Source organism: Acinonyx jubatus, chromosome A3, assembly GCF_027475565.1.
Source record: "Acinonyx jubatus isolate Ajub_Pintada_27869175 chromosome A3, VMU_Ajub_asm_v1.0, whole genome shotgun sequence".
NCBI classification, from domain to species: domain Eukaryota; kingdom Metazoa; phylum Chordata; class Mammalia; order Carnivora; family Felidae; genus Acinonyx; species Acinonyx jubatus.
In genome coordinates, this window is record NC_069388.1 from 118907206 (window position 1) to 118920254 (window position 13049).

At 39.1% G+C, this 13049-nt stretch overlaps 1 protein-coding gene across 16 annotated transcripts in view; it reads left to right on the forward strand.

Annotated features, from left to right (window-relative positions):
• The window catches only part of ITSN2 (intersectin 2), a 147316-nt gene that overhangs the window by 42847 nt on the left and 91420 nt on the right, over positions 1 to 13049 (forward strand). For all 16 annotated transcript variants that reach the window (XR_008289646.1, XR_008289647.1, XR_008289648.1 and 13 more), the window contains 9 exons: positions 797 to 860; positions 1695 to 1858; positions 3601 to 3807; positions 3948 to 4044; positions 5344 to 5483; positions 9914 to 9977; positions 10506 to 10643; positions 11098 to 11183; positions 12082 to 12344. Coding sequence is in view for 13 of the 16 variants with exons in the window: in XM_053201172.1 (XP_053057147.1) it covers positions 797 to 860; positions 1695 to 1858; positions 3601 to 3807; positions 3948 to 4044; positions 5344 to 5483; positions 9914 to 9977; positions 10506 to 10643; positions 11098 to 11183; positions 12082 to 12344 (1223 nt within the window). In the remaining 3 variants the exon portion in view is untranslated. The remainder of the gene's footprint in view (positions 1 to 796; positions 861 to 1694; positions 1859 to 3600; positions 3808 to 3947; positions 4045 to 5343; positions 5484 to 9913; positions 9978 to 10505; positions 10644 to 11097; positions 11184 to 12081; positions 12345 to 13049) is intronic.

Consider the following 13049-nt stretch of genomic DNA (forward strand, 5'->3'; position numbering starts at 1 on the left):
CAGGCTTGTTTTTTGGCCCAGGGGAAACATTACCTCATGCCTCAAGATTGCTCACTGCAAACCCAACTCTGAGAAATGACCCAGGTAGAAAGTGGTTAAGGGTCTTGCCTTCTTGGCCCACACAGCAGGACATATAGGATTGTGAGAGACCCATAGGGGACTGTCTTTCCCAACACCTGGTATTTTTTATTTAGAATTCTTCTAGAGAATAGTGTTTTTCAATTACGAATTCTATTAAATGGAGATATTATCAAATATCCCAGTTAATATGGAGAAACTAAGATGAATAATATAACCTTTAATTATTGATTAATGCATATAACTTCATTTTTTTTAAGTATTTATTTTAGAGAGAGAGCACAAGTGGGGGAGAGGGGCAAGGGGAGGGAAGGAGAGAGAGAGAGAGACAGAGAGAGGGAGGGAGTGAGGGAGGGAGGAACAATGTGCTAAGCAGGCTCCACAGTTAGAGTGGAGGGAGTCCAGCTCAGAGTTCAGTGCCACAACCCTGGAATCATAACCTGAGCCAAAACCAAGAGCCGGACGTTCAACCAACTGAGCCACCCAGGTGCCCCACCTGTAACTTTTTTTGTGACTTTTTTGTTTTAAAACATCTAAGTCTTATTAATGTAATGTAAATAATTGTATATGTGTATTTCTGTGTAATTGTTTAATGACTGAAATTAAAATGATGATAAATCAGTAGCGTTATTGTTATTGCCCACTACCATAATTCAGAGACATTGGAGGAATTCCATTTACTAATGTGCTGCTTAATGTTTGTTTTTACTACCTTCAGGTGATCAAGCACGTACCTTTTTCTTACAGTCAGGCCTGCCGGCTCCTGTTTTAGCTGAAATATGGTAAAGTGTTCTTTTTTGTAGATGAACTTAAATTTCCCATAGTCTGATTTGGTTTTGTTTTGTTTTTGATACAGTGTTAATAAAAAGTTTTTTTTACTTGTAGTCTGTCGTTAAGTATTCAGCTATTAGAAAAGTTAATTTTATTGACTAAATGAGAATAATTGGGATTTTGTTCTATTGGACAAATTTTTAATGTCCTTAGAATTTTTGAGGAAAGATGTATACATTGCCATTGAAAAACATTTCTTTATAATTTGGCAGACTCTCAAAATCTTCTTTCTGTTACTTTGTAGTTGTTTCATTTCTTTCATCATCTGTAAACACCAAATTAGTCCGCCCTTTTCCTGCTCTGACCTTAAACAAAATTGTTCTTTATATTATCTAGTGTTTTGTTTTTTAATATGTTTACAATAAATATCAACTGCTACCCCATCTTTCTTTCCACTTGAAATATTCCCATGCCTGGCGGAGTACTGACACATCACAAGCTTTCAATAAATATTTGAACAAATTAATAAATTAAATTTAGAATGATTATACTATTGGATAATTTCTTTCTGTCCACACTGGTGGAATTCATCCCAAAGGTCCCATAGTTTCTCTCTATGTGGATTCTGTGTAGACTGGCAGTATTTTATAAGATGGTATCCTTGTTCAGTATTTCTTAATGTATAAGTTATTTAGTTTTGGTGGTTTTATTTGTTTATTTTTATATGTATGATTATCATTAAGTGATGATCTATACGTGAATGCTATGTCATTGTTCATATTTTATGATCCTCAAAAATAATGGTGACCCTACATAGCATTCTGCCCACATCATGGTCCTTTTAGGGCTTTATCAGACCTGAACAAGGATGGGAAGATGGATCAGCAAGAATTCTCCATAGCGATGAAGCTCATCAAACTGAAGCTACAAGGCCAGCAGCTGCCCGTGGTCCTCCCTCCTATTATGAAACAACCTCCTATGTTCTCTCCATTAATTTCTGCTCGTTTTGGTATGCATTTATTAATTGAATTAGCTGCATTTGATAGTCAAACTTGTCCTGGACACAATAACAGAAAAGGGTTTGTTAGCAAAAACAATAATCCTTAGACTCCAAGTTAAATTTCATGTCTGAGATAAGAAATATTAAAGTCGCTGTCATAGCAGGGGTGTCCTCGTGTCCCAGTTTTCCAGGGACAGTTCTGATTTATGCCTGTTGCTCTGGCCTCAAGTCTGGCTAGTGTCCCCTTTCACAGTTCCCAGATGGATGATAAATTATATGACCTCACCCCTGGTTAGAGCTGATCTTAAATAGTGTTCTTAGTTTCCTCTGTACTCTGTATGAGTAACAGAAAAAATGTGAACAATTTTAAACTCACTTGAAATGGTTTAATTTAGGGGGTAATTTAAAACTATTCCTAAGTAGAAATTTTTCTGATTTAAATATTAATTACCCAGCTAAATTTAGGGCTAAAAGTTATGGACTTTGATTTACACTTTCATCAGAGGGAATCCGTTTTCTGTTAATTTTGATTAGATACTTTCTTTTTCTTTTTAATGTTTTTTTCATTTATTTTTGAGAGAGAGACAGAGCATGAGCAGGGGAGGGGCAGAGAGAGAGGGAGACACAGAATCCGAAGCAGGCTCCAGGCTCTGAGTTGTCAGCACAGAGCCCGATACAGGGCTCGAACTCACAGACCATGAGATCATGACCTGAGCTGAAGTCGGACGCTCAACCGACTGAGCCACCCAGGCGCCCTTGATTAGATAGTTTCTTATTGATTATATATGAGAAGCACTCACTGGAATAGAACATTGGATTAGGCATTTTTGTGTATCTGAAACCTGTTCTTTCATTCCAGATGTCAGATCTTAAACCACTAAATTCTTTCACTACTGTAGTGAGCTCTGGACATAAATACCAAATCATTGTGTGACTGTACTTTTATTGTGCACCTAGTTAGTAAATAAATAAAAGTCATCATTTTGTTCCTTTTAAAGAATTGTCCTTCGGGCTCCTGGGTGTCTCAGTCGGTTGAGCATCCGACTTTGGCTCAAGTCATGATCTTACAGTTCGTGGGTTGGAGCCCCACACCGGGCTCTGGGCTGACAGCTCAGAGCCTGGAGCCTGCTTTGGATTCTGTGTCTCCCTCTCTGCCTGTCCACTGCTCATGCTCTGTTCCTCTCTCTCAAAAATAAACATTAAAAAAAATTAAAAAGAATTGTCCTTAAATGCATGGATGTGTTACTTATAAGAAAAGTGAAATATATGGCATATTTTCTTCTTGCAAATATGCATATGCATAAATGGCTCTCCTATAGTATCTAGTAACTAGAACATCCTTTTTTGGGGATTGGGGACATCGGGGGAATGTGTGTATGTGTATGTGTTAGTTGAGTGACTCAACAGCACTGTATTTATTATCCTTATACAAAACCCCACATCTAATCAGGTAATACAGTCTTTCTAACATTTAATTGGAAAAGGCTGCTTAGCTTTCATGATGATGCTAGAAGAGAATTTTTAACTCCTTAGTAGTCATTCCCTTAGTTCACACAGGTCAGAATATTGATATCGAAAGCAGTATCTCCCTCACTGCTAGGTCATCAAGCTGCTTTAGTGAACTTTTTAACAAGAAGCCTAGTTTGTCTCTATAAACATGGGTCTGCTCACTGTACTGTAAACTTGTTTTCTGGCATGTGCTTTTATAGTTGATTACGAGCACTGGAAAATGTGTTCTGTTTTGTCTTTAGGAATGGGAAGCATGCCCAATCTGTCCATTCCTCACTCATTGCCTCCAGTTGCACCTATGGCAACCCCCTTACCCTCTGCGACTTCAGGGACCACCCTTCCTCCCTTAATGATGCCTGCTCCCCTAGTGCCTTCTGTTAGCACATCGTCACTACCAAATGGAACCGCTGGCCTCATTCAGCCGTTATCCATTCCTTATTCTTCTTCAAGTAAGTACTTACTATCTAGTGAGTCAGAAACTGTTAAAGAAACCGTTACATTTTTGTCCCAATAAATACAGATTTCCTTCATAGTTTGTGATATTGTTTTGTGTGAACCTTTTTCATTTCTTCTTCTTTTTTCTTTTTAGCATTGCCTCATACGTCATCTTACAGTCTCATGATGGGAGGACTCGGCGGTGCTAGTTTACAGAAAGCCCAGTCTCTGATTGATTTAGGATCTAGTAGGTATGAAGGCTTAAAACCTCCAGCTTTTTATGCTTCCAATAAAGAGTAGCTCTGAGCTTATCCAGGTTTTCCATTAGAATGGCCAAATGTAAAATGCTTAAGGTAAATTTACTACTTCTAACTCACATAAAATAAGGTTTTATTTTTAAAATTGTTAAATGTTTGGGGCGCCTGGGTGGCTCAGTCGGTTAAGCGTGTGACTTCACCTCAGGTCATGATCTCACAGTTTGTGAGTTTGAGCCCTGCATCGGGCTGTGTGCTGACAGTTCAGAGCCTGGAGCCTGCTTCAGATTCTGTGTCTCCTTCTATCTCTGCCCCTCCCCCACTTGTGCTTTGTCTCTCTCTCTGTCTCTCAGAAATAAATAAATGTAAAAACAAATAAAAAAAATAAAATTGTTAAATGTTCAAAAAAAATGTTTCATGTAAACTAAAAATGTTCTGTATTTTCTTTTTTTTTTAATTTTTTTTAATGTTTTTATTTATTTTTGAGACAGAGAAAGACAGAGCATGAGCAGGGGAGGGGCAGAGAGAGAGGGAGACACAGAATCCGAAGTAGGCTCCAGGCTTTGAGCTGTCAGCACAGAGCCTGACACGGGACTTGAACTCACGGACCGTGAGATCATGACCCGAGCTGTAGTCGGACACTTAACCGACTGAGCCATGCAGGCGCCCCTGCTGTATTTTCAATTGTCAAGTTTTTGCCCCCAAATTACATATTTTTCCTTTAAAAAAAAATATATATATATATATATATGTTTCTTAAAAAGTCTCATAGCCATGGTGTATTATTAATTTTTTTCTTGAGCAAATTCTACTGATTGAGTAGCTTTTAAATTTTAGAAAGCACAAAAGCTTCAGTGTTCATTCATCACCCCTTATATAAATCATAATAGTACTCCTTAAGGCAGTGTACCAGGAGTGTTAGCTTTAACTCAGAAGAGGAGGATTGGTATCCTAGCTTAGACTCCCAATGGATGTGTGTGACCTTCACTGAGCCATAGTTTGCCCGTCAAACAGGTGGGGACAGTAAAACCTTCTGAGTTTGTTAGGAGGATTAGAAATTGTCTTTGTTAAGGCCTTAGCACCATACAGGGCCTGGCACATAATAGGTTCTTGGTAGTTCTGTAATTCATATGGTATTTGCTTTCCTAAGAATGAGGTTAAATTTCTTAAATTTTTAAAATATCAAAAGCAATTACTATTGTACCATAGAAGGTGTGATTCTTAATGTCTATGTCTTGTAAAGTTTGTGTGTATTTTTTTTAGTAACATAAAATTTTTTAATAAATTTTGTTGTAGCTCAACTTCCTCAACTGCTTCACTCTCTGGAAACTCGCCCAAGACTGGGACCTTAGAGTGGGCGGTTCCTCAGCCTTCAAGGTTAAAATATCGGCAAAAATTTAATAGTCTTGACAAAAGCATGAGTGGATACCTCTCAGGTAGGTGGCATACAGTGTTTCAGAATGTGAGAGTTAAGGTTTTTTTATATGAATTCCTACTGAAGAACTCTTATTTGAATTTGTACTTTGTAACTCACCTAAAATTTTAGCATCCAAAAAATTTAGCAGGCATTTGATAAATACAGATACCTTAAGTTGTGTGAGAGCTCAAAGATGGATACAGCTTGATCAGTTTCTTCAAAGTTCTTACAGTCAAGTTGAGCACACAGGTGTACACCCAACTTTTTGGAAGAAAGACCTCTCTCTTGAGAAGATGAAGCCTCATCCTCCAGTGCAGTGAAAGGAGACCCTCATGTGACAGGGAAGAGTGTGTGGCACTTAGCTTCATCTTATTTTCCCTGTGGGTCCCCTCCTTACTTGGGTCTTTCTCTGCTTGCCCTTACTGAAACCTCCCGGGAGCATTGTCTACCCTTTCGTGTTCCAACCCAGATGCTTCCATAAGAATTGCCTTTAGGTCCCTATAGAACATTTGAGTCCATGCTAGAACATTATCCGAACTTTTCCAATTAAGAGTAGTGAAGGGGATATAAACAGGGTGAAAGGCAAGTAGAGTTCCTACCTCCTAACTTTCCCCCTCTCTCTTCACTCAGCAACTAATCTACAGTTTAGGTGGAATAATAAAATAAGTATTTTAAAATAATAGAGCTCTAAAGTGCTAGGGAACATAGAATGGGAGATACTAATACTTAAAGAGATCAGATAAGACATAGGAAGGGAGCATTTAAGCTCCATCATGAAGAGTTAGGGTTTGGACAAATAGAGATTGAAGGTGGGAACATTTTGAGGGTGACAGAGAAGAAATCCCAAGAGCTAAAAGTACATGGCATATTTAGACAATTTGAAAAGTAGTCTATGGAATAGGAGTATGAGGTCTCTGTGCAGTAGGGCAAGGGAGCAAGAAGGCTTTGAAATTGATGGGACAAGCAAAAATGTACAATATTTTCTTTAAAGATACATTACTAGGGACATGTGGGTGGCTCAGTCAGTTAGGTGTCCGACTTTGGCTCAGGTCGTGATCTCATGGTTCGTGAGTTTGAGCCCTTCATTGAGCGCTCTCCTGTTAGCACAGAGCCCACTTTAGATCCTCTGTTGTGCCCCGCCCCGGCCCTTCCTCTCTCCCCCTCCCTCTCTCCCTCTCTCTGTCTCTCTCTCTGTCTCTGTCTAAATAAATAAATAAATGGTTTCTTTTTTCAAATTAATAAAAGTGGAGTAAAAAGACATACAAAAATGTTCATGGCAGCTTCATTTAAAACCTCCAGAAAAGAAACAGCCTAAGTATCTATCAACAGGAGAATGGATAAATAAATCGTGGTATATTTCTGTAACAGAACACAGCAAAATAATGTATTGAATGAAGGAAGCCTGGCCCAAAGGATCCATACTATTTAATCCATTTATATGAAGCTGAAGAACTGGAAACGTAACTGATGGTGATCGAAATCAGAATATCATAGTTTCTCTGTTGGGAAGGGGCCATGCACAAACCTCCTGAGGTGCTGAAAACTTACAATTAGTACATTTTCTGTATGTACTAAAAACATTATAAACAGAGATGGAATTTGAAGGTCCGTGGGGAGCTGCTGTAAAGAATGAGTCCCTACTGTTATTTACTTGTATATGCCACACTGTATGAAGGTTGTGTATTAGGTTTTCAGAGAATGTTACTGTTCTGAGACCTATGAGAGTAAAGTTATATATTCATAGTTAAGGGAAGGATTTAAAAAAAAAAAAAAGAATAGTTGTTTCTGGTGTCCTGAAACAGCAGAAGCCCAAGTATATGAGGATGGGGCTGACTTAGACTTACATGATGTGCTTTGTTCAATGAGTGTAGCCTGTGGTGATCTATTTTTCTTCCTCTTGTTCTTCCTCTTCTCTCCCCCCTAAACTCTCATGATTTATTTAAATGAATCCATTGACTCATAGTTTCTGAATCACATAATTTCTGGGCACTCTCTGATGCACTGGAATACACAGAGGAGGAAGACACAGTCCATGTCTTTGAAGAGTCCATAGTATATAGGTCGTCACATAATCATAGTATTTGATTAGTGGTTTGAAAGTGCTGTGATTAATATAGATGAGAAAGTGACTAACACTGAAGATATGAGAGGGAGAGTTTCACAGAAGAGATGACATCTGAGCTGGATCTTCGAGGATGAGTAGATCACCACATAGAGAATGAGGGACTAACATTCTAGGCACAGGAAATAGGATATCCAAAGGATTGGTAGACCAACTTGAAGGCAGGGCACCTTCAAGTGAGCTTTTCTTAGTGAAGTACTCTGCTAGCTCTCTCTAACACTTTGTATTATTCACACTTTGCACACATTTAAGCCTTCCACCAGTATGCTTTTAACCAATTACATTCCTTCTCTTTTTCCTCCTGTTTGCTCTGTTGCCTAATGCTAAGGGATCTACTTTCAGTTTTCTTTGTCCAAGAGCTGAAGCATTAGTTATTAGACCTTTTTTCTAGGTTTGCAATAGCCTTCCATTTCTTTTTATTAGAAGAATTCTCCTTTTAATGCAAAAACCTCCTCAAATCTTACTTCCTATGTGAAATCTACTAAGGAGTAATTAGTTGGATGAGGCCATGAGCTATTTCCAGTGGTTTTCCTTATGTGATTTTTATTAAATGACCAGGTTTTTTTAAGAGAGTGAAAAACATTTTAAAGTTATGTAATATAAACATCCAATTGCATGTTATAATTTATGGTGTATTTGTGTTTGTTCCGTATAGTATATGTCGCTTTGATTACCAAGACCTCATGTTCAAAGCTCAGTGAAACACTGTGTTAGCAGCATTCGTGCTGGCTCTGTGGTGGGACCTGTTGCGGAGGAGTTGGAGGATATACTGTCTTCTGTGCAGAGTTATTTGGGTGGGCCTCAACTCAGGCTGAACCCTGAATAGGGCCTGACTCTTCCAGTACTCAGGGCTCAGTCAGTCACCTGGGAATGGGAGGTGTGACACCTGCTTTAGTGACTAGCTGACCTTCCCTAGAGACGCCATGTGATTTTATCCATGGTCAGAAAGCCACAGAGTTGCCCACCAGGAGTGAATACTCCTGTGAATCAGACGAGGACTTTGTGTTCTGAGTAGATGCCTGAGATTCCTGTCTGACTATTATCCTGACATGAAAATGCAGATCAGGAAGCCTATTACGTATTTTTGAACATTGAGTCAGGGAAAAGAAGTTGGAACAGCTTACTACATATAGTAAGCATTCAGTGAATGCTAACTGCTATTACTCTCAGACCCTATCCCATAAGTCCTTACTGCACTTTAGAGTAGTTTGGATTACAACTTTATTCATTACTTTAGCAAATATTAAGCATTTATGTACCTGGCACTGGGTATAATATGTTAGTGAATAAAGCAATGAAGGTTTTGGTCTCTGTAGAACTTAGCATGATAGTGGAAACAGACAATAAACAGGTAACCAGGAAGATAAATGTTACATTACAGTTTGTCACATGAGCTCTGAAGGAAACCAGCAGAAGTATATTGGGTGATAGGGTGGACAGAGAAGGCCTTTCTGAGAAGGTGACATTAAGTTGGGACTTACAAGGTGAGAAGGACCCAGACATGCAGTGATGTTAAATTGTAGAACTTGACGTTGGATATAGGTGTACGTGAGAGGGAGGGATCAAGGGTGACTTTCTGGTTTCTGGCTTGAGCCACTGGATGGGCAGTGATGCCACCCAGAGAGAAGGGCAGACTGAGGGAGAATGGTTGGGGTGATGGTTAGGAAGAGGGGTGTGAATGGGGATTGAGAGAGTTATTTTGTATGTATTTGGTTTGAGATACCTGTGAAATACTTAGGTAGGTTTTTCAGTTGGGTATAGAAGTCTAAACCTAGAGGAGAGGTTTGGGCTGGGATGTACATTTGCGAATCATCAGCTTTTAGGTGCTATTAAAAGTCACAGAAAGTTCACAGATGTGAACACACAGAGAACAGAGTGCCCAGGACAGAGCCTTGGGGAATGCCAGCATTTACAGGTTATTTGGAAGAGGAAAGATCAGAGAGAGAAGAGAAAATCTGAAGACACTAAAAAAGCTGTGCTTGGGGCTGCATGGGAAGCATGAGGAAGGCGGAGAGCTTGGCCTCCAGTACTTTCTGTGCCAGCCCTTGGTCCTTCATGTTGGTCAGTGGCATGGACTGTTATTTTCTAAAAGGACTGGGGGAGCACTTGACTTATTAATTCTAGATTTAAATTCTTTGGGGCAAGGGTTGTGCTTTGATTGGTGCTGAATGCTCAGTACCTGCATGTGGTAAAAGCTTTCCAATGTTAAAAGTTCCCACGGTGGCAGCAGTGTTATTGTAGATACAGCTATTTAGGTTTTCATAACTTTAAAGAGACTAAAGAATTTCCTTTCTTTCTTTGTTTTTATGGTTTCCTTGTTCAATCAGGTTTTCAAGCTAGAAATGCCCTTCTTCAGTCAAATCTTTCTCAAACTCAGCTAGCTACTATTTGGTGAGTTTGTCAAGATTTTCAACTATACATCCACTATGGTAAGAAAGATCCTGTTTCTGAAAAAGTTTGTGACTCAGAGATGTTCCATAAGAGCAGCCATTTGAAGATCAATGAAACATTGAAAGCCAGTAAAATTGTACAAAATGTTATTCTTGAAAATTTGGTATTAATTATTTTGCAGGTAAAATTAGTTTGCTTTTTCACAATGGTGTCTGCAGAGAGTTTGAGAATGTCTCATTTTTAATTTAGAGATAACTGATTTGATAGGTGAATTATCCATGAAACAAGATAAGCCACATTTTCAGAAGGAACGTTTCCTTTTCTGTTTCAAAGTTTCTCCCCTCTCTTGTACAATAGGACAATTAAGGGTAAAAATAAGCTCACTTTTCCATATATATTTACATTTCCCTAAAGTATGTTAATCCAGCTGTTTCATTTTTCTTGTTTTAAAAATAGAGTATTGAACTCTTTTGAAAATACTTTAAATAGACTTTGTTTCTAAGCTGGGAACATTCACATTTGCTTTAGGACCCTTGCTGACATTGATGGCGACGGACAGCTGAAAGCTGAAGAGTTCATCCTTGCGATGCATCTCACTGACATGGCCAAAGCTGGACAGCCCTTGCCACTGACGTTGCCTCCTGAACTTGTCCCTCCATCTTTCAGGTGGGCGCCTCTGGAGGGAAGAGGCATGGTTTTGATCCCTGGGGACAGACGTGATTACTACATAGCGATTTCCTGAGGCCTCTGCTCTAGTTTAGGGGGAAGTTAAACATTTACACTGCCATTTGATTTTGGTATTTAATGAGTTATGCCACGAAGGAGTAGAAGTAGGTGTGTTTCCACCATACTATAGATAAGGAAACTGATGACTTAAAGAGATTAAAAACAAAACTTGCTCGCCAACTGCAATCAGCTGAACTGTGGTGGCAATCCAGATCTCTCTCTTTCTCAGTCCGTATCCTGCTGTACATGGTTACTACAGACCATATTGCACTCTTAATGTCTCTGATGCTGTATTCTGAATGTTAAATGGCTCTAGTCATTTGGTAGTATAACTGTATATATAGTCTGGTCTAGAGTTCCCAGACTGCTAAATATGTTTGTTTGCTTTTCCTAGAGGAGGAAAGCAAATTGATTCCATTAATGGAACTCTGCCTTCATATCAGAAAATTCAAGAAGAGGAACCTCAGAAAAAATTACCAGGTAACATCGAGTGTCTAAGTTGTATATTTATAGTGGGTTCTCTTAAATTTTACCTTGAGATGTAAATGAGTATCTAGAATTTTTGCATTCTTTCTCTGTCTTTAAATGTTTGTTTATTTTGAGAGAGAGCAAGCACAGGGGAGGGGCAGAGAGAGGGGGAGACACAGAATCCGAAGCAGGCTCCAGGCTCTGAGCTGTCAGCACAGAGCCCGACATGGGACTCCAACTCAGGAACCGCGAGGTCATGATCTGAGCCGAAGTCGGACACCCAACTGACTAAGCCACCCAGGCGCCCCTAGAATTTTTACATTCTTAATATTTTATATACCATAAGAGAAAACTATTTGGTGAATGGGTTGGATTTTGAAGCAAAAAATTAAGATAGTCAAAAATGAGAAGAAGTGTATTTAGGAAGAAAGTATGCACATTTGGCAAGAGTTTGTGTATTTGATATCCTACTTAAAATGTTTCTCTCACTTTAGGAAAAATCACTGTAGCAGGTGATGTGATAAAATCTTAAGCTCTAAAGAACAGTTTAAATATTGGTTGAAGAAGTACATATGTAGATGTTAAATATATCAAATAAATATATAGCCATCTAGCTTTGTCCTTGAAGAAAATGCTAAGAAAAAAGTTGGAAAGTGGTTTTATTGGCAAGAATATTAAAATTATTTTTTCTCTCTCAGATGAATTCATACTTAGAAATTTGTTTTCCAAAAATGAATACTCTTAGACAAAAGTAAATATTTTATTATTTATATCTGAGGTAAAATTATCCTTAAGAGAAGTATCCACAGAGTAACAGCACTCAGATGATCACGAGGCAAGAGTGTGTTGAAATTGGAGTCCACATTGTTGGGCTCTTCGTGTGAGAGTGTTTACTGTCTACCTTATTTAGTTACTTTCGAGGACAAGCGGAAGGCCAACTACGAGCGAGGGAACGTGGAACTGGAGAAGCGGCGCCACGCCCTGATGGAGCAGCAGCAGAGGGAGGCAGAGCGAAAAGCCCAGAAAGAAAAGGAAGAGTGGGAGCGAAAACAGAGAGAACTACAGGAGCAAGAATGGAAGAAACAACTTGAATTAGAAAAACGCTTGGAGAAGCAGAGGGAATTGGAGAGACAGCGGGAGGAAGAAAGGAGAAAAGAGATAGAAAGACGAGAGGTTATTTTTAAGTTATTTTATTGCCTAAGAAAATGATTATATTTGATAAGTGGATACATCTTACTTGATTTAAAAAAAAAATGGCTGTTTTTGTTGTGCCTTTTTCTCTGCCTCATTCATTCTTACCTATTCTCCAATTCTGAACCGTCCTTCCCTTGTGGACTGGAAGAGGGCCCTTGCTTGTAAAGAGTTTTCAGGGCCAGTAACTAACTGGTAGAAAAGGTGGTATTTCTGTAGGTCAAGAAGGATTTGCAACTCAAAGAAGGATTGATTGCAAAGCTGAGTTGAGTGAAGAGCTGAGGTTAGTGAGCCAGAGGAAGGGGTCTGTCCAGGCAGGTCACTGAACAAAAGTAAGCTTAGGATCCAGAGTGAGAGGCCACAGAACTGGTGCAGCAGAAGGCTGAGACTGGGGAGTTTGAAGGTCTGGAGGAGAAGCACGAGGGTGGGCTTGCGCAGGTCCTTGGGATAAATGGGGCCGTGTGGCATCCCTAAGAGGACTGGCTTTGTTTCAAGGGGCTTAGGATGGAGCACAGTAAATCATAGTGATACTGAAGTAATATCAGTAGAAGGGTTTTTCTTCCCTGATACCAGACTACAGGTGTGATTATTGCTATTAACGTTTATGTTTATGAAATTGTCCTTTGGTTTAAACGAAAAGTAACTAGAAACAAAGAGATGGTCCCAGGAAACAATCAAAAAGTCTGA